The sequence below is a fragment of the Bombyx mori genome, chromosome 12, assembly GCF_030269925.1.
Source record: "Bombyx mori chromosome 12, ASM3026992v2".
Lineage (NCBI taxonomy): Eukaryota > Metazoa > Arthropoda > Insecta > Lepidoptera > Bombycidae > Bombyx > Bombyx mori.
In genome coordinates, this window is record NC_085118.1 from 16,243,985 (window position 1) to 16,266,742 (window position 22,758).

The following is a 22,758-nucleotide window of genomic DNA, read 5'->3' on the forward strand; positions in this document are numbered from 1 at the left end:
GATGATCGCGCTGCTGGAACGGTGGCCACGGCGGACGACGCAGCAGTTTTACTCGCCAGTATAGGCGACGCGGGAACGGTAGGCACGACGGAGGCTGCGGTACTCGATGCAGAAGCTTTGCACGCAGGTACAGGCGACGCAGGAGCAGCGAGCTCGGCGGAGTCTACGAGAGGGCTCGCGGTGTGATCAGCCTTGAAGGCCAGAAACTCTGAGGCGAGCTGTGGGTGGCGAAGTCGGAGGAATTCCGCGAATACAGCGTCCATGATCGCTGAGTGCCCAGGTGGGGCGGCCCCGGGTCTTGAAAACACTCGCCTTGCGGCGAGGCCCCAACATCTCGGACCTGAGCGGTTCTATTGAACACAGGTGGCGATGCGGCACGATTACTACAGGACAAAGAAAAAACACAACAAAACGGAAATAACAAAAAGAAACAGAACAATTAAACACTTCCAGGAAAACAGTCTGTCGGCAGATGTACCACGAACACAGAAACAACAAAAGGAAACAAAACAAATAAAAACTTCCAGGAAGAGCACTTAGTCGGCAGATGTAACACGAACACAGGCCGCGCGAACAATGGCCGGGCTAACAAAAGCCGGGCGAACAAAGACCGGGCGATCGAGTGGTCGATGAGCACGTCCGCACGTGACGGGTGCCTCTATCGGAATGGGTCACAAGCTCTTGTCCTGCAGGGCGATTAAAAATCTACATAGCTTGGCAATTTGGATATTAATAATTTATAAAAAAAAAAAAAAAAATATACAAATAAATTCGCAGCGCAGGGTTAGGTAGAATCGGTTTGAGCCTAATAAAAATAATGAAATTCCATCCAAATCTACAACCAGTGAGACTCGTGTTTCAATATCTATGTGCCCCGATAGCCACTTATTATCGGGCGATTAATTGATAATCTTCTTTAAGTCCACAAAATACTTCTAATTGTGACCACTCGCGATTGAACTTTAACTGGCCATTTGCGATATAATTTTTGTGCTAAACAAAAGTATAATACATATGTCCGTATATCCTATTCTCCGCAACCCCTATTCAAGTCGTATCCAAAACAAACAAATCATGATGAACACCATTTATGGGGAGGCTGTAATTCATTCGCACAAAGGTTACGATCCAAAGATAACGTCACATTTCTAACCGGGAACGCACTGAAAAACAAAACTCGGTAAACACACTCCGGAATACGGATGGTAATGCTTAGGTTATCTTCTCGATTTCATAATTCACTCAGTGTAATTGTTTTTCTGATTAAACCCTATTTTTAACTTTTTGACATAATGCGGGTAATACTTTGAAAAATGAAAATCAGACAGTCAGGCGCATTGTAAGCTCTAATGGGTTCTTCTGAACGCCTCTGACACAAACCAGTCATACAACCAGTTTCAAGGGTGTGACAAGAAAATCATCAAATTAAATAACTGAGAAGAAATCACGCATAGGCAGACTCTAAACTTAGATTCCCTGTGCTATCAATACCAGAGACTGTTTAACATACTTATAATGATATAATGGTATAAGTATAATGATAACGCGTACCAGAATAAATAAATAATAAAAGTCTTAATTGCATTTTCTGTTATAATAATATGTATTATAAGAAAAAAATATTGACAGCCCTTAATCTTTTTTAAAATTAATATTTTAAAGAGTATTACTGAATAACAGACTTTACTTCATGATACTGAAGAAAAATCCTTTTTAAAAATAAAGATTTTTAAATAATAATGATAATAAAGATTTTTCTTTACATATGTTTAAATATATCTGTATATATGTAGATAATAAACATCCAGACAAAAAGCAAACAAACCTGTTCAGCACACAATGTTTGCACGATGTGGGAATCGAACCCACGCCCTTCAGTGCAAGAGCCACAGGCACAACTATTGCACCACCAAGTCAGTCGAATTATCTTAGAAACTAGCTGACCCGGCAGACTTCCTAGTTCCTCAATCGACAAATAAAGACCTAAACTTTTGTATAAAATAAACGTAAAACAAATAAAAGGAATCCATCCGACGAGGAACACATCAAAGGGAAAACAAAATTGTTATTTTTATTTAATTCCGAGCATTTTCATATTTATCTACCTTTTAAACCGTCTCTGGACTTCCACGAATAATTCGAGACCAAAATTAGCTAAATCGGTCCAGCCGCTCACGAGTTTTAGCGAGACTAACGAACAGCAATTCATTTTTATATGTACCTATATAGATAAAGAGGTAGTTTAATATGCAAATTTATAAAGTCTATGGTTTTGTATTTTATTACACGATGCTATCTATACCTTCATCGTAAAAGTTTTTACCTTGACATTAATTAATTAATTATAATGATTTATTATGACTTTTATAATTGAGTAATTACAATTAATTCAAATTTTTTGTCCGATTATGTATTTCTCGAATTCCCGGACAACTTCTCTAATTTCACTTTTCCTATACGTCGAATACTTATCGAATATTTACTGGTGGTAGGACCTCTTGTGAGTCCGCACGGGTAGGTACCACCACCGTGCCTATTTCTGCCGTAAAGCACTAATACGTTTCGGCTTGAAGGGTGGGGCAGCCGTTGTAACTATACTGAGACCTTAAAACTTATATCCGAAGGTGGGTGACGCATTTACGTTGTAGATGTCTATGGGCTCCAGTAACCACTTAACACCAGGTGGGCTGTGAGCTCTTCCACCTATCTAAGCTTTAAAAAAATAAAATTTCGGCAAAATCCGGCTTTCCTTTAACTTAGCCAAAAGTTGATATGACAAAACCTATGTACAACTAAAATACCATAAAATCTGACGTTAACTTTGTCACAAAACCTTCCCGATATGGGACTTTGACTTGATATCTAATGGCAGCACGACCATTAACATTTGTATTCCTCAGTAACTGCTTCAGGGAAATTGAACCGTCAGACAATTTCACAATGAACCAACCGTAATACAATAGTGTGAAAATCATTTTACTGAAAACACAAACAAATGGAGTTTCCATTATTTACAACGACGACGTTCCATTCCACTATCTAAACTACACATCGCGTCTTAATAGTCAAAACCGTTCGCGTGGACGGAACTGATTACTTCAGAACAACTGACTCGGCTATTTGTTAAAGCTAAAATCTATATGAAGGCCTACGAATATTTTTCGAATACGTAATTTTAGAAATGGTCTCACGACGACGGCCACGGTCAAATGGTTTGAAGTTCTGGGAAAAGGGTGTTAGAGAAGATCTTCAACCGAGTGGTTGTTTTCCTCGATAAGCCAACGATCTGTTTGAGGGTCATTCAGAACTTGTTTAAATTTTCAATTCAAGTTTTTTTTAATTCATTTCGTGCCTCTATAGATATCGTTACACTATGTCCCTTCCAGGTAAAAAGTCCTGCCAGTAAAATAGCTTTATCCATGCTGAGATTAATTTATAAGTAGTAGAACTTAGAGATATTATGAGTATCTTCGAATTAGGCCCAATCAATCTGCTTGTTTTCTATCAAGAAGAAGTCCGTTTCAGTTTGAAGGATAATACATTAGAATTGAGATATCCTTTTGTTATAGCAGCACCGCTTACGTCGTGTTCAGCCAACCCAATGTGAACCACTGTGCGCATCGTTGAGGATGTAAAATGTAACGTAATGACCGACAAAGACATCGGGAGTTAGTACTAAATTCGGACATTACCTAGCAAGCATGATCTCTTGAGTTTCAACGTAGAATAACAAGTGTAGACTCACAGCTCATGTATTAACTTAGTACATGCCCAGTTTTGAACTTACGACCGAGAATCACGCAAGTCCGCTGAGCTACGATAGCGTTAAAGATTGTTTGAAATTTTCATCTCCATCATGAATGCAATAAAAGATCGTATCAAAAAATGGAAGAAATTACAAAAATGCGATTCCATTCCTGTTTTAATTCTGATGGGAATAAAATTCTACGTGTTCCAACCTGCGGTAGGGGACGTAATTGAAAATTTTCTTGTTTAGTGATGTAGCAACGGAATCTTTTTGTTCGGATATGTAATTTTTTTTTTTCATTTAGTTTCCAATTCAAAATAATGTGATTAAATTCTGATGTCATTTGTGAGACACAAAAAAAATAATATAAAAAAATATATGTATTGATACACAAAAAAAATCCTTCAGCCTCCGTGGGTGGTGTAGATAATAAAATTAACCATATTATTATACTTAAATAGAAGTATCTTTTTATGTAATATAATTAAATTGACGGTAGTTTCCACAACATTCAATTATCCTCATCTATCTTTTAAAGTTTGTGGGCCTGACATCTATTTCGATTCTGATAACTCAACAATTATTAATTAAAACTAATATATGCAGGTTGAAACCTCTGATTGAACTAGAGTATTTTTATGTTAGAATGGCACTTGACCCATAGTTCTTGAGATTCATTTGAAATGAAAGGCTTTGAATGTAGGCCGCACCAAGATGAGCTCAATAAGAACCAAATGGGCACAATTCGCTATTGTAGTGCTTCCATATATATCTTGAAGATAGCCGATTCGCGTATGGCAGTAACCAATCAGATTCCATGCGACACCAGTACTTATCTAGGTTGGTAAAAACCTGTCTTATTTGAATGGTGATTATCTGAATTTACCACGATCCGCTTGGGAATGTGCCAAGCCAACAGATTTCTCAGAAGTTCATGTTGTTAAATCTCCATTTTATATTTTATTGCTTTCCATTTCCCGTGTTTTAAAGAAAAATCTCTTGTACTTGATTTGAAATTAGGTAAAAGAACTTAAATTTTTTACGTATTATATTATTTAACATGAAATGGTTTTAGAAAAAACGCTAAAATTAGGAATTGATTTTTTCGAAAAACCCTAAAATAGAAATTGTTTTTTTTTGTTGTGGTATAAATCTCCAAAATGTAGTCGCATCTCTACAGCGGCGCTGTCTTGAACCAGAGGAACTGAGATTAAAATCTCGATTGTAATTACAAATATACGAGTGCTCTACTTTATTCCATATTATTTCTTAAATGATTATTAACTTAGAAATGAATAGAAATTCTTAATTTAATTTTTATTAGAAAATACCTTTATAGTAGCTAGGTGTTGCTAGTTCAGTTTCCTCTTCAAAATAATGAGAAAGAAATAAAAAAAAATGTACTCGCTGTTAATGTGTACCAAAAAGGTGATTTGGATAGATTTTCGGAACGATCTAATTCAATACTACCTCTCAAGCTATTTAGTCCTATTTCAAGTCATTTAGTCCTATTTGATCAAACAGGTTGATTTAAGATGCAAGCTTAGAAATAATTCAATTATTCAGTCAATTCAATCATCAAGTCTTTTTGCAGTCAAATGACTTCTGTAAAATAAATTTGTCTGCTCTGGTCAAGATGCCCCTATTTCCTCATCACAGTTCCATAGGCTTGAAACTGGAAATATATTAGAATGTTTTCAGTTTCCTAGCAAAGTGCATATACATATCGGTTCTGGAATGAACTGTCGGTACTGATGAACGACGGTCAACACAGACAATATTTTTCTTTATAGTTTCCATCTATTATAGTCCTAAACGATGCGAGAGGCCTAAAGCGGCTGATATACTGGCCAGTACTGGACCGTATAAATAAAAAAGCATATAAGGCGAGAGAAGCACCTCAATAGTGCTTACGAATACACATCACGAAGGTTAATGAAAAATTTGCTAGTTTATCCGCATGTCGAACTAGTTTTCCCTTCAATATTCCAAAGAAAAGATACTTTACTATATTGATGTAGTCCTTTTGAGTTGAATGAAAGCTCAAACTTCACTTAATGATTGAGTTAATTCATTAATTCATCAAAAAATTGAGAAAAATTAGAAAATCTGCTTTCTAACAATAACTAATCTTGTAAAATATAAGAGAATACTGTATATTCCTCAAGAGAAAACTTGTGCTATCATTTAATATGAGTGGAAAGAACTGACGTGTTTGTCTCGAAAAAGCGACAATAAAATACAACATTCCAATGGAAAGCACAAAGCTCAATTCTAATGAAGCTCATTTAAAAACGATTTACATAACTAAAGACACCTAAGGCACGAAACGCTAAACTTTTAATTAATGTAAACGAGCTTTTGGTTCTGTACAGAACTTCCGTGCAAAGCTCTCGGTTACAAATTTTAAAAATCATTCGACAGCTTTGATGTAGTGCAGTTGTAAGTTACAGTCGTTTGTCAAAACATTGTGGAAAGTTTGAGAGCTTATTTTTGTTATTGTACGATATCGCAGCTTATTTTATGTTCATATTTTATACAATGATTAATTTAATAACAACGAAAATAATATGTTGATAAATACTCAAACATTTTTAACAAAGTGCATTTTTCTTTCAAATACTTAGATCACAAATGAATTTATTAATAAACGTTAATTATTTTGTCATTATTTTTGTTATATTAATACGTGAAGCAAAAACTTTGTATCCCTTTTTACGAAAATTGCGCGGACGGAGGAATATGAAATTTTCCACACTTATAGAGAACATAGAGAAGAAGTGCACAATGCTAATATTTTTTTTTAAAACAATGCATAAAAGATACATTAAATCAATAAAGAAAACACACACACTACATACCATGTATTTGACGTACACACGCATGTATACTATTTATTGTCAAACTTTTGTTCTTGACGTCTGTTGAGAATAGATTAAATATTGTTTGTCTTTATTAATATTTTTTTATAGTGTAGCCTTGGCAAAATTTGTGTTTATAGAAGTATAAAATACAATCATTATAGTGTACAAACTTACAATTCTAATTGATTATAGTCGAATTTCGACTACTGCGGGACCTCTAGTTTTTGTTATTCTACGATACCGCAGCTTATTATAAGTTCATATTTTATACAATGCTTAATTTAATAACAACGAAAATGTGATGTTGGTAAATACTAAATACGGAAAGAAAATTGCACTTTGTTAAAAAAAGTGCAATTTTCTTTCAAATACTGTGATCACAAATGTATTTATTAAATGGTAGTTATCTTATCATTATTGGCTTTGGAACCTACAGCATACCTGTCAAACACATCTGTATTCAGCTACCACAATGTGTAAATGCCGCCCCCTTTTGACGAAGTCTTAATTTTATTCACATGTTTTTAATAGCACATGAGGTCGTCAGGATCTTAAGGATTAGATAAATAAAGGTTAAGTGCACTTGTATTCAGCTACGTGATTGTGCCGGTATGCTCTGAGGAATTGTTTGAGATTATACCATCATCTCGTTTTTACCATCACACGCCACCGAAGTTGAGTTCATCCATACTACCTGAAGCCACTGCGTTAATCTACATTGCATTTCCAGGGATATTTTTTGACACGTACCATCCGTCTTTAGAATGAGCTCAACTCTACGTTGTTTCCCGAGCGCTATGACATGTCCTACATGACATTTAACCGTACGCAGTACTTGGCTCTGCCCCTGATATTGCTAACGTCCATGGGCGACGGTAACCACTCACCGTCTCATCACTCATATACCCGATTTGCTTGTAGGCAAAAAAAGGATTCTAACCCCGCAGACAGCTAACAACTTTTCTAATGAAATATTGTACATTAGGTATACGTTCGCGAATAACTTCCACGATGAAGGAATAGCATTATGTAATAAATATCGAACCATAAAAACATGAGGTTTACGTAATTACTGGTGGTAGGACGCCTGGTAAGCCACCGCCCTGCCTATTTCTACCGCGAAGCAGTAATGCGTTTTGATTAGAATAGTGGAGTAAAAATTGAGATCAAGAACACATGTCTCAAAACTAGTGGCAGTATTTACGTTGTTGAGATCTACGCGTGTTCCGATAACCTATTAACCATCAGATGGGCTCGGTGATCCAGCTAAGGAAAAAAAATATGTGTGGCTTCGTGCGACACCGGATAGGAACGAAATTCCTTATATTAAAAATATTAATTTTAAGTTCTATTCGAGGTATAAAGAAAATAAAACTGGAGGTTTCGCAACAACCCACGGTCATTCGGTAACGTGTGAACTTATTGTGGTACACTTCATTCACGGTTGTTTGCTTAAGAGTTAGTGTATTGCGCAAACGAATGCTCTGAGATCGTGGTCAATGAATGATAAAAAAATATGTTATTTTTTGTACAATATTACAAAGCTAAGTCGTACACTGTGTGCATTACTAATAAAAATCTTACGTTACGGACGTTAGGGTACCTCTCCGCATGGGCGCTCGGCACTCGACTGTTGGTCCGGTGGTGAAGCGGTGCAAGGTGGCTCCTGTGCGCCGCTCACGGTGTGTCTCCCGAGACGAGGTTCTACGGGATTTTTCCGGGGATGAAATCCCGTCTTAACATTAGTACGGGTACCGCCTAAGGCGAGACTTTCGATGCGCATCGCGGTACCGTAAGTTTCGTGTAGTCGGTGTGGTGGAGCTCGATGGGGTTTAGTCGGTAGTCGTTCAAGGGGTAGTCTCCTGTGAGAAATTGGGGGAGGTGAAGGACCTCGGTCCTTCTCTTCTCCCCTTCTTCCTCTCAGGAGGCGCTGGAGTCCGACATAACCCGGTCCGTTACCCGGTCCGGTATGGATTCCCCAGCGTTAAAAAAAAAAAAAAAAAGGGTACCCCTCCGCATCGTCCCATAAGGAACTTCGTTCCAAAAATTTAATTATGATTCTTGCAATCTCCAAGCAATTCTTGCAATCACGATCAATATGAAGGAATGTGGTGCTCACAATAGGTTACGCCAGCAATGTATTACGCAATTCAAAGATTAAAGGTGCCGTTAAATCCACAAGCGAACCTCAAAGACTATTCGTATCAACACGGCGACTCGTAATGGCTCTACTTCTATACTCCCCGTTCAAATTTGTCGATTTCCACGACGGATAACCTCCATTATTTATCGCCGAGGGACCCTGTTTGTTTTTCTCAGTCAATGTTAGGCTTTAGCTAAGTAAAATATTTGATTTTCTTCGCGATTTTATTATATTGGTGCAACAGAGTGTTTTGAGTATTCATAATACAGGTTTCTGCTGGGAAGCACTCGTGTTTTTTTTTTGTAGGGTAGGACTGTTGTATGTTTTAAGCTAGGTGCGGCATTGGCTTTGCGGTACGCATGAGCTCAAATAATCACTTATCGCAATGTAGCCGTCAGCTAATCTGATCGCTTATCTATAATAGCAAAAAATACCACAACTCACTTGTGACTCACTCGTGGTTTAGGTAACGTATAGTTTTAAAAGTTATTCGGTTTCTGCGAGGAATACCTTCAAATATATTGAAATACATTGAAAATAAGCATTTAGTAGACTAAAGCTTCGTTTCGTAAGGACCTGTTAATTTTTGTTTTCCCTACCTATGCTGATAGCCTTGAGAGGCTATTTCAGCTTCACCCTAACGTTTGTAGGTGAGCTCACGGGGCTCAAACCTGAGAGTTGCTAACACTGACTCTAGCAAGAGCATTGCTTCGCACAATCTACAACCGGATCGGAAACGCGACCCACTGAGAAGATCCGGCGAGAAACTCAGTGGGCTGGGTCTATGGGTTAGTTAGCTCGTCGAGCCCTTCGTCGCAAGCGACGGGTTCGACGAGGACGGTGACCAGTGCTTGTGGTGCCTAAAAGCACCGTTAATGGATCAGGAGGGTCCGTAATGATGTGCTAAATTAAACGTAAAGCCGTATCGTTTTGATTAAATATTCTTTAAGTGGTAGATATATTTTTTAAAGTATATTTTAGCACATACTAATTTACGGTACTGGTTTTTTAGGTACTAAATTTTCGGGTAATCTCCTAACTCACCTTTTTATTGTTGGAACTCGTAAACATCATAATAACCGCCCCAATTCTAAATCATGAGGCTCCATAACATAACTCCATATCGAAACGAATGAATACTGGTATTTTCGGATGTTCACAAATTTACATTTAAATCTTGAGTCATTTGAAACTGGGTAATAGTAGTCAAATAAATATATCACCGACCAACTAAAGGTAGCTCTAAAGGGTCCCATCAACGAGTGCATTAGAAAGGTCGTGGTATGTGAGGAATGGCAATCAATGTCTTGTGAAGCGCACCACCACCCGAACTGATGGCCGCGATAACTCTGCTAAGAATGCAAGCGACTAAGAAGAAAAATAGCAATCAGTCAGTCCAGTTTTTCTGTGGGGTCAACAAGCCTGACAATCTTTAACAACTCATATTATTTTCCTTAACTCATTTTCATTAGAAGTATGCTTAAGCGAAACAAGTAAAAAAATTCTGCCTCCTCTCTTCCACAAAATCTTCTACTTATTTATTTTCAATATATATATAAAGAAACACAATAATTAATTGTAGCCAAAGTTCAGGTAACGAGAGATAGTGTAATATTACGTGATACAGTTTTACAAGAATGACGAAATTAATGTTTTGCAGCGGATTCTATTATTTGTGAATTACCTATTTGATAATATTATGTTAAAAGTTAAGATAAAGTTTTGGGTTCTCGTATAATGTTCGATTTTTGCGACTTAAAGTCATATAAAATGGCACACGGTTAGTTCTTCATTTTTCTTAATCTAACACAGTGTTAAAATATCATCGAACAAGACTTAGTCATCTGTGACCACTAAGAAGTACCTGATGTGGATGGAATTATAAAATCAAAATAAATAAACGCCAGCTTAAACCGTAAAAGCTGCTTTAACAATTAACTCTTGTTTATAATTAATTAGCGCATTGTGTTCGTATGATTATACCATTACCTTACCATATATTACCATAATTATATATTGATTATTATATTAATACCATACCTGATAGAGGCGATTTATATAAACTTAATATTGGATCTGTCAACAGGGCAGTAGTCGTTTCTGAAAAACAAACGTGTATTCTGTAAATACATATCTATAATATATTACTAAAATTGTGTTGAGACTCTACACAAAATATAGAGTACGTATTTTTTAAAGAAAATAATGTTTTAATTAAATGTTACATAGTTTCAGCATTTAGTAGCATTAAAATTAGTGCCAACGAATACTAAAAATATACCAATTACGTTGTAACATTTTAAATTACTTTTATATAACGTGAATGTGTTAAAATATTTTGTACCAAATTAAGCCTTGGACCTTGTATTTTTGACACGTCAGCCACAATCTACGTCACTTCGCCTTTATTAAAAACACGGATGTTATCAGTGAAAGCTCGCGATAAGCTATCAGTACTTCTGTTGAGTCATTCTGTGAACTTCATATTTTTTACATGTGACACTGAGTAAAACCAAAGGAGCATGGTTAGGTTTCATAGTAGAAATGTTTTCCTAAAAACATTGGTAATTAAAAATGTATACGCTATTATTTTTATTTATTTTAATGTTTAACATTCCATGGAGACTAAAATTTAACTGTCTCGAATAAAAATACTAATAAAGTCAATGACTAATAGTAGTATTAAAGCTACAAAGATATAGTTAATACAATTCGCAATGTTTTTATTATAAATAGTGCATGTGTAATTTTATTAATATTAATTGGCATACAAAATAAAATCTTTTTAGATTTTAGTGGCAAATGATGAGCAAATACAAAAAAAAATGTTTATATTTCCTAATTTTAAAAATGTATAGTAAAGTAATCTTGAGGTTTTATGTCATAGCTAATTTCGATAATACGGCGCAGATTGGAAGACCAAATTATAAGGATAAATAGGCAAATTAGCTCGCGGCCAAATCGATAACGCGAGCCAACAGACCACCGCCCAACGTGAGACATCAAGACAACTCTTAATATTAACTGTTAAAACAAATGTTAAAAGTGGTCCTCGGGTAGTCGAAACTTCACTATAATTAATTGATATTATAAGTTTGTACACCATTATGGTTCTATTGTCAAAGACTTCTATAAACACAGATTTCGCCAAGACTACACTTTAGACAAAATATTAATAAAGACAAACAATATATTAATATTCTCAATTTGACCGCAGTTTATAAGCAATAAGAAAAGTTTGACAATAAACAAATAGTATGCATGCGTGTGCGTGTCACATACATGGAAGTGTGTAATGTTTTTTTTAATTGATTTAATGTATTTTTTATGTATTTCTTTAAAAAATGTTAACATTCTGCATTCCTCCTCTATATTCTTTATAAGTGTGGGAAATTTCATACTCCTCCATCCGCGCAATTTTCGTAAAAAGGGGTACAAAATTTTTGCTTCACGTATTAATATATAGATATAGATAATTATATTAATTAAATATTTTTGTTTTGTTTGAAATTCTTTACGTAAACCGTCTCGCATTTTCTGTTGTCATTTTTTTTAATGTCTACTAATACTTTTCAGCTTTCTAAGTCATGTATAACAACTGAAAATTAGAGAATAAAAGTAATCCCAATTATAGCTATAATTATGCTCATATGCATTTAAAAACAATTACCTATACGAATTTTAACTAATTCAAAAATACGATTCGGCTTACAACATGTCCGTAGTCTCGATTATGCTTCTCTAATACACGACCCGTGTTGTTGCCAAGAAAGTTGTCCTTCGGATTATTGCTGCTTGTTTCCTTGGCGTTCAAAATAATTTTATCTTAATTGAAATCTTATTATGAGAACCGGATTTCGAGTCTTGGATATTATCTGTTTAAGTTTCTGGTTGTAAATTTTATTGGCTATTCCATTGGAGAGGTTAAATGCGTGTTAAATTTATATTTTAATTAGTTTAGTTGGTCGAACGAGCTCGCGAGTTTCAGGTTCGATCCTAATAATCCTGAAGTCGTTGTCTGAAAATCGTTCTGGTATTCTGGTCTGAAGCTATCGGGGTCCGGTAATTTTTTTTTTTGTTGCTTGGATGGTTGGACGTGCCCACAGCCCAGTGTTAAGTAGTTACTTGAGTCCATAGACATCTACAACGTAAATGCGTCACCCACCTTGAGATATAAGTTCTAAGATCTCAAGTATACTTACAACGGCTGCCCCACCCTTCAAATCGAAATGCATTACCTACTGCTTCACGGCAGATATAGGCAGGTCGGTGGTACCTACCCCTGCGAACTCACAAGAGATCCTACCACCAGTAATGGGGTCACTGTTTGGTGCAAGGTGAGCCTAAGCTTATTTAATGCAGCATGCTATTTTTATTACAATATTTATTTATTTATAACTTTATATGCTAGACAGTATAAAGGCGGACTTAATGCCATAAGCATTCTCTAACAGTCTACCTTATGGGAGTGCAGAGGTGCACCTAGGTAGGTGTAGTGTGAAGGTGATATTACTTAAACATATGTATACACATATGTTATAAATTATATACATGTTACATATACATATAACATACATAATATTAATAGATACATAAATAAAAAATTATCAATTAGATATTATCAATTAGACAATATTCATCTTGAAAACCGAGATTGAAGTTTCAAATCAACCTACAAATTTAAGCTTACTTTAAGTTTCAAACTCCTTTCTAAATTAATCGAAAACAAGGCTCGTTAATATATAAATGTCACGCAGCGGAAATTACTAAGATGCATTGCGCCATCTGTCACGAAAGACTCGTCCTACGTGACGTTTACTCATGTCGAGACAAAGCTCGGACATGTACCTGAACGAAATTGATAGCTTTTAGATTGTTGATTTTGACAAAAGCTTCTCGATGACTGATTAGATTCCTGGTCATAGTCTAAGTTATTCAGTCTAAGGTATTTAAAATCCAAGTTTGAGATACATTCATTTTTACTGGTGGTAGGACCTCTTGTGAGTCCGCACGGGTAGGTACCACCACCCTGCCTATTTCTGCCGTGAAGCAGTAATGCGTTTCGGTTTGAAGGGTGGGGCAGCCGTTGTAACTATACTTGAGACCTTAGAACGTAAATGCGTCAGCCATCTCAAGGTGGCTGACGCATTTACGTTGCAGATGTCTATGGACTCCAGTAACCATTTAACACCAGGTGGGCTGTGAGCTCGTCCACCCATCTAAGCAATAAATTCGCAGCAGCAAAAAATAAATCCCAATACTAAAAATCCTAATATAGTATTTAGCAATTAAAACTCGCTGATTTTTACTCCATCTGTTTAGATGTTTCAAAGTATGCAGGGTGGAGGTAATGCCCTTTACCTTAAATCAACTCACGTAATGTGAGTATAGCGCTTAAAAGCCGCACTTAAATAATCATTTGAATCTACTCAATAATTTAGACACTGGATCATAATTTCGTTTCTTTTTTCTATTTTTTTTTATTGCTTAGATGGGTGGACTAGCTCCCGGGCTGTGACCTGATGTTAAGTGGTTATTGGAGCCCATAGACATCTACAATGTAAATGCGCCACCCACCTTGAGATATAAGTTCTAAGATCTCAAGTATAGTTACATAGAAGTATAGTTGTTTTCATGATTTATCCTATGCTATAGGTTTTGATAAGGTCAGTGAATTTCTAATGGAATTCATTTCAATCTTACCTTCGTATAAAATTTCTAATAATACAAAATAAGATCACTTTTTTCCACGTGTAATTCAACTTGAGTTCCATGTTTTAATCGTTTACTTTGTCATTTAATCATAGCGCTCACCGTGTATTTAAAACTTCAAATTTTATAAAGCGACTATTATATGTAGCAACATATTATGTAGTGCGTTGATAATACTATACTAGAAGCCTTAGATAACAACGACGAAGTTTCGTGATAATAGGGAAAAAAATTAGTTTAAAATAAAAAAAATAAAAATCATTTTTTCTTACACTATTTTTAATTCAAATTTATTAAAATTTATTTTGTATTTTTTAGTTGGATTTTCTATAAAAGCGTATTTTTTTTAGTTTTTTTTAAATTATTAATTATTTTTCATTTTTTAGTTGAAGTTCTATTTTTTAAATTTTTTAATAATATTGAATTTTCATCGGTCCTTAATAAGTATGCCAAATTTCGAGTTAATCCGACGTTTTGAAAGGGGGTCAAAATCATTTTCAAAGATTCCGTTACATACTAACATACATACGTCTGAAGCTAATAAAAGCTTATTAAAAATTACGGACCAGCCAACCAAACGACACGAAAAAAGAAGAATTGCTATTTTCGTGGAATTTATTAAAATAATGACAACCCGGTGATACTATTTTAATGTATGTGACATCACTAAATGCGGTCATAGCTATATAATACTTTACGTACAAACCTTTTTGATATTACGCTTGTTCGATAGTACACAAGCTAGCTACATATCTTTTAATTATTATTTTCAAGTAAGAGTTGATTGTAAATTCTGCTAGCTCTCTTTTTAACAATATTTTTTTAAATATAATTTTAAGTAAAATATAATTAAATTATTAATATAACTAACTCATTCCGTGTCTCTGTAAGCTGCGGTGTTGAGCTGGTGTTAGAGTCAATAGTCAGGCCAAGCCCGAAGACTCAAGCTAATAAATTTAAAACCAACTGCCAGACTTCAATATATTGTTAACTCTCTATGCGTGTAAAGTTATGTCAAGAATTAATTTAATTTTTTAATTTTCATACTAATATTATCAATGGTTGTCAGCATAGTATCCAAATTTTGATAAATAATGTCTATGTGATTGATACCTTTACAATGAAAATTATAAATGTGAGATTAAAAATTAAAACTTATTTTAACTATGAAAATGATCCCTCCAAATTTAAGAAAACACTTAATACATTTTGAACTCAATCATCCTCGTAAAAAGACGCGATAGTCATGTCAACATTTATTCATTAACGAAATAAATAAAAACAATTAAAAAATGTAAACAGTAGATTACAAATCGCGATATCAATTATGTCTCTGGAACAATTCCGAGAAATAACTGAACAAAAGTATCGGTTTAATTACGAAACTTAATTTTGGAGTGCTCGTAGACTTTTGGGTGGAAATTCAGTGAAGATTCTAATTAATTTCCGGGTCAAATATAGTTGGATGGGCTATAAATCTTGAGGGAACTTCCAAGTTGGTTCCAACTAAGATAGGAGTGACACGGAGTCATTTTACTTTTGAATTGCCATTAATTAAGAAAAAGCATTATTATGTTGACATTTTCCAAGCGTTATCAGAGCAATTATTCAAATATTTTAAAAAAGAAAAACGAAACATAAAAATCCTTCCGTTGGTTTTAGAGAGCTGTAGACATAACATAAATTAAAAAAACATTTAATGTTGAAGGTTCTGGTATTTTGTTGCATTTAATATGAAAACAATAAAAAATATTGCTAAATAATTATATAAATTTAAACATTACACACAACATTTTTTTTCTATATTTCTTCAAAAATCCCAACAAAAAAAAAACAGCTGGTAGCAGTGTCTATAACCCATATTATTCAGTTACCTAGTATTCCATAACTAGGAAAGCTGTAAGAATTTGAAAAGACGTCAATTACAGACTGATTTATAATAAATCGTAAAAGTTGTGCTTAATCAAAAACATTTCGTCGTAACGTAAAATTGTGTTGTGTAAGGTTATTAACTATATAATAATCATGGTGAAATCGAAATAATAGCGTAGCTTTATAATATACCTTACAATAATGCATAGGATTTAAATTAACAATGACACATTTAAAGATAAGTCGTCAAAGTTAGCTGGCGAAAAATCCAAGGTCCAAATTAAAGTATTCCTTAAAGATACTATTCCGAAGAAGTGTTGCATAAAGTAATTAAAAAATTCCTTACCTCCAACAAGTAGAGACATATCGACGAAACTTTTTGAAATATAAAAATATTATTTAAGAAATATCGGAAATATTCTTACTTAGCCTAGTCTAACTAGCGCGTTTTTAAAATTCAAGCTAAAAATCTTAAAGGCAGAGGCGTGAAAATTTTGAAACTATTTGTACTGATAATTTTGCGCTATAGCCCTATTTATTATATATCACTTTAAAAATGGCACTAAAAAGACACGTATTAAACTCTCGATAACCACCGATGTCAAGATATTAAACACTATTAAACTTTAATTAAAAAAAACTGAATACATGAAAATAGGAAATAAATTTATGCATTCGATTTGTTTTCATATCATAAACTCGCGGTCATGTTTTGTTTACGTTTGTTCGCCGAGTGGGGGCGTGCGTCTCGCCTCTCGGTGGCTTTAGACTGGCGACCGGTGTGATGTGACGTCACGCGATAGTTGCCCGACGGTGGCGCATGCGTTGTACTCAAGCATGTGTTACATGCACGTGCCGACACGTGTGCGACGACTGTCAACTTAGTTTAAAACAATCGGAAATAAATTGCTCAGAATTCGAAACCTTAGTATTTATTTGGTAACAGGAAAGCGACGAAGTATTCGTACAAATACAAAATGGATTATAAACACCATATACATAAGGTTAAACTTTAGGAAGCAATAAATCATTGAAATAAATCATTTCAGACTACCAGTAAAAAATTATATTTTTTATCGATTACCTTCTTAGGGTTTATTTCGGTGTCATCGAGATTTTATTGGTTTTAACTTACGAGCATCTATAATGCTAACAAAGTATCTGACTGCGTGGCCTAGAATACCACCACCATCTCTTCCCGTGGCTATCTTAACAGACGACTAAAGGATTCTTTGGATTGGATGGGCAGCGGTTGTCTCTATGTTTACCAGAGTACTGCTGCTCTACTTTTTAAAATTGGAACTTATGATTGTATTATACCATAAACTGGTGGTTGGACCTCTTGTGAGTCCACACAAGTAGGTACCATCGCCCTAACTATTTCAGCCGTGAAGCAGTAATGCGTTTCGGTTTTAAGAGTGGGGAAGATGATGTAACTATACTGAGACCTTAGAACTTATATCTCACGGTGTGTGGCGGAATTTGCGTTATAGATGTGTATGGGCTCCGGTAATCACTTAACACCAGGTGGGTTGTGAGCTCGTCCACCATATATGCAATAAAAAAAATGTAAAAAAAAGACTGGTAGTCTGCTGGTAATATACTAAACAAACGCTGTTGTACCTCCAATAAATCAATTAGTATCTACAAGACAACTGAGTCTATCTTGTGATCCCTTTATGACAGAGATAGGATGGATTGTGGAACTATCTTATGCGAATTCACTTACTATACACTCTTCCAAAACCTTATTACATTTTAACCCTTGACTTGTACTGCACGGCTGTCGGAGTTCGCTGGAATAAATGAGGTAGTAAATATTCGAGACCTTATCTTCAGGCCTTGAACTGGCAGGAATCGAGATCACAAAGGGCATATTAAGTACACGAGAATGGCGCTACAGAACGTTTATGGCTCTACATAACAATATGTACTGTCGTCTCTACATAGAGATTTTTAGACGAAAAATTAATGGCTTTTTCACTATTATTTGTTTTTACTTAAATATTTAAATTGTAAATTTAAATTTTGTTTCGAAATATGCATTCCTTTCAGCGGTCGTTAAATCCTTTGACTCTTTCATGACAGATTAACAAACAACCCACTGGCTCTCTCAATTTTGTAATGACCATCTTGAACCTTTCTAGCCTCATTATGCCTTATGATTAGAACATATTATAATTGTTGCAAAAATATGCGGTTCCTTCTTATTGTGCTTAGAAAACTAATAATATAAATCTATATATTAATATGTATGTATAGTAATAAAAGTATGTACGAGATGTGTAAAGTGTTTTAGCATCGGCTACGGGTTACGCGCTTGCTACGCCGTAGCGATACGAAATAGCTTGAAAGAACTTGTGAACTTTAAATCATATATTAAGACTCAGTATCTTATTGTGATATTATATTTTACTTTTAAAAATAAATTATGTACGTAGTGCTGATAAACAGAATATTTAGTTTTTATAATTTAATAATTTTATAAATTTAATAATTCTGACGCATTTAATTTTTTTTTAAATCTCGTCAGTTTCTCTCGAAATTTTTGGATTTACAAAACGTCGATTTACTGTCAATTTAAAAAAAAGATGGTTAATTTAAAAAGATTTGATTTTATATAGATAGATAAATAGATTTGAGATAGATTTGACAAAAGTTATCATTTTACGTGGCGTGTGATATAAAATGTTTGCAAATTATAATTACGGGTTTGTGAGAGTAAGTAAAATTAATGAATTCAGTGCCAAATCTATACGGAGCTGTTTTGAATTTGTGGAAACTAGACGTCACAGTTTTTTGTCAAAAATTGTAGGGTTAGTGTGTTACGCAAGCAACAATGCATGATGATGTTCTGCTAAATGTCTGTTCTCCTTCGGGGTTTTGTTTGATATCCCTTTTGATAACATGCTTGAGTGGACTTGAAAAGTTATTTTTTTTAATTCATGTTATGTTTTTTATGATACAGGAAAACACTTCATGCTTCGCAGTTAACAGAGCTTATTGTTGATGCACAAAACAAATCACAATAATTACAGTACATTACATATTAACTAAATCGTACAAATAGTACCTAAATCTGATCTGGGTTGAAATCTACATAATATGTGCACTCAGCAAACCCTTAATAATGTACATAGCGATGTCATGTACATGTTGATGGTCAAAGTTAATTAAAAGTAGTAAGTCTAGTATTAAGTGGCTACTGCAGGCTATAGGGATCACCATACATTCTAATGGTCGGTCGTACTGTAAGTCCGTGCGTGGAGGCATAAATAGCTGCGAATATCTCTCGTGAAGGCATAAGAAAGTATTACAACCACGGTCTTACTTAAGATAAAAATCCAAAAAAATATTTGCATGACTTACTTCTATCCTCGTCGACGTCACATGACCATACTTACCGAGCATATTATATTTTTAATATAAATTGTACCTACCTTTCGATAGCGAATTCCAGCCATTGGAATTGCGTCTGTGATCTTGTGAATTTACATATTATTTAGATTTGTTTTAGGGCCATGTGAGATATAAGATCTATGGCAGTGGCCCTAAAGTGGTGTCTGTAGAGTCGTGATGTGATTGAGGACATACAGCCGCTAATGCGGGAATTTGTGGTGTAATATTTCATGAAAAGAATATGGTCCTGCAAACGTAGCCATGGCAGCTATTTCGCCGAGACTATTTTTCGTTATTAATGGCGTACCTCCTCTTACAATTAAATAATCATCCGATGACTTGATTATATGTTTTTTTATATTTCTTAAAACATTTAGTTTCAGTGAGAATCAACTTTATAACCAAGATACATTCATGTTGTACTAAGCTATTCCCTTATTGTAAATTATGTTGATGTTGTGACAAAAATTGTCAGGATGCAAGTATTATATTCTTTTGAAGGCGTCGTGGCCTAAAGGATAAGACGTCCGGTGCATTCGTATCTAGCGATGCACCGGTGTTCGAATTCCGCAGGCAGGTACCAAATTTTCTAATGAAATACGTACTTAACAAATGTTCACGATTGACTTCCACGGTGAAGGAATAACATCGTGTAATAAAAATCAAACCCGCAAAATTATAATTTGCGTAATTACTGCTGGTAGGATCTCTTGTGAGTCAGCGCGGGTAGGTACCTTGCCTATTTCTGCCGTGAAGCAGTAATGCGTTTCGGTTTGAAGGGTGGGGCAGCCGTGGTGACTATACTGAGACCTTAGAACTTATATCTCAAGGTGTGTGGCGCATTTACGTTGTAGATGTCTATGGGCTCCAGTAGCCACTTAACATCAGATGGGCTGTGAGCTCGTCAACACACATAAGCAATAAAAATAATAATGAAAAAATATTCGTAGTAGTATAAAAAAAATCCTTCGCTTTCGTGAACCTTACACCTAACATCGATTCCGCTCCGGTGGTAAAATCTTCAAAGCACTGCTCTTGCTAGGGCTAGTTATAGCAAATTGTTTCTGATTGAGCCTGTGAGTTCACCTACCCATACGCTCGTAGCTGGAATGGGTAGGGAAGAAATTCATAGTTAATTTAATTTAATTATTTCTGAAGTTTCGAATACTTCAAAGTTTTCTTGTTCAAAGATGACAGCTATAATAAAAAATGCGAGATTAAATCGTAAAAATAATTTTAAATATAAATAATAGGTAGGTATATTATAATCATATATTGACGAAAGAGACAAAGTTTCTTTTCTGTCTACTGGTTTCAACAAATTTCCGTGATAGTTGCAAGGTTACTGAGCGAAAAGTCAAGCTTTAATATTTTATGGCAAAATTTTTTCCTGTAAAAAATATTCAAAAGAAAGCCGCTGCTATGTCGAATAAAAGGAATGCATATTAAGTGCTACGATCCGTGGAGGTACGATCCTCTACGATCGTAGCTCGTTGCTACGGATTCGTAGAGATGAAATGGGTCAATTGCCTGCTTTTTCTAAGATCCTCTTTCTATTTTCCTTTTTCATTTAGGAATTTACCTTTAATATTTTCATTTTATTAATAATTAAAAGGGGCTTTATTTAATTATAATTTTAGTGCTCTCTATCTAACTATAAGCACTGCTTATATTATAGGTAATGTACTTAAATGTATTTAAATTAAAATTACATATCCTTTGATATTCAATAACATTAATCGTTTAAGTATCGTAAAATGGTATGACATAATGCCATAAATTTTTGTTTTATGCCTTTATTACTGATGGTGAACCTATTTTAAATAAGCTTATTTAGAAAGTGGTAGACAATAGTTTTTCTGGGGCCCTAGTATCACCAATACAGGTGGTGATTTTAAGCAAAATAAGTACGTCATCTTAAATGATGTATGGAAATGGTAGTACAAGGTAGAGGGGGAAGAGGTCGACCGAAGAAGACATGGATGGAGTGTGTGAATGACGATATGAGAGAGAGAGGAGTGAGTGTTGAGATGACGGCTAATAGAAGAGAATAGAAGAGAAATATTAGCTGTGCCGACCCCACCTAGTGGGATAAGGTGGAGAAAAAGAAAAGAAGAAGAAGTACGTCATCTTAAACAAAGTTTGCACAGTTAGGAGGTCGTAGTCAAACTCACTAGCGAGGCAAAATGTACCTAGAGAACTAAAGTAGAAGAACGTAGAACACTTATGTACATACATAGCATCCACTTAAAAATCACCACACACAAGAACAGACAAAAATTGATCTAACGCAACAGTACGTGACAGTATTGTAAAACTCTGGCCTCGTAAAAATTACTCTTAACGAATGAATAAGCCGCTTCAAAGGTACTCGAAGGGGAAGGGAAATAAACCTAAAAAAAGTCCCAGCAAAGTTTTCCGCTCGACTGAACGTAAACGACCCTGTGCTCAAACGAAAATTTATTTACAATATGTATAACGCGAATCTATTTTTTTAGGTTAGCTAGTCTTGTGTGAAATGTTCAGGATCAAATTTCATTTAAGCTTACCGATATCTAATGTACCATCCGAGTCGTGATTATGTATCAACATGATAAGGCCGCAGATATAGAGTTAGTACGTCTACTCTCTACTCTACAAGTACATAAAAACAGATTTCACATTGCGCATTATATATTTAGCTCACGCTTACAGATAGACAGGCTTCTTAGATGCAGGCATTTCATTATCATTCCCGAACATTCCCGTCCTGACTTCGATATCAGTTGGTGTCTAAAGCCTTTGCATATAAGATAAAATGCCATAACCATCAGATGGAAGCCTTAGATTCAAAGGTACAACTATAATTTTACCCTACAAATTGGAAAGTATAATTGCTTCGTGGTAAACAGATGACATAATGGGAAAAGCTCTGGCGATATCATAATAATCCTTACCGTGGGTGTGAAACATAGTGAATTATTCTAAATACCAGTGATCGCTTGGTAGTCGAAATTCGACTATAACTAACTTAATTATAA

General features: G+C 34.9%; 1 protein-coding gene across 1 annotated transcript in view; it reads right to left on the reverse strand.

The window, feature by feature from the left end:
- Positions 1-17,094, reverse strand: part of LOC101743724 (CUGBP Elav-like family member 4) — a 798,506-nt gene extending 781,412 nt beyond the window's left edge. The window contains exons 1-2 of the mRNA XM_062671586.1: positions 16,686-17,094; positions 10,796-10,855 (exon numbers count right to left, since the gene is read on the reverse strand). Of these exons, the coding sequence (XP_062527570.1) occupies positions 10,796-10,855; positions 16,686-16,704 (79 nt within the window). The 5' untranslated portion in view covers positions 16,705-17,094. The remainder of the gene's footprint in view (positions 1-10,795; positions 10,856-16,685) is intronic.
- Positions 17,095-22,758: the final 5,664 nt, after the last annotated feature.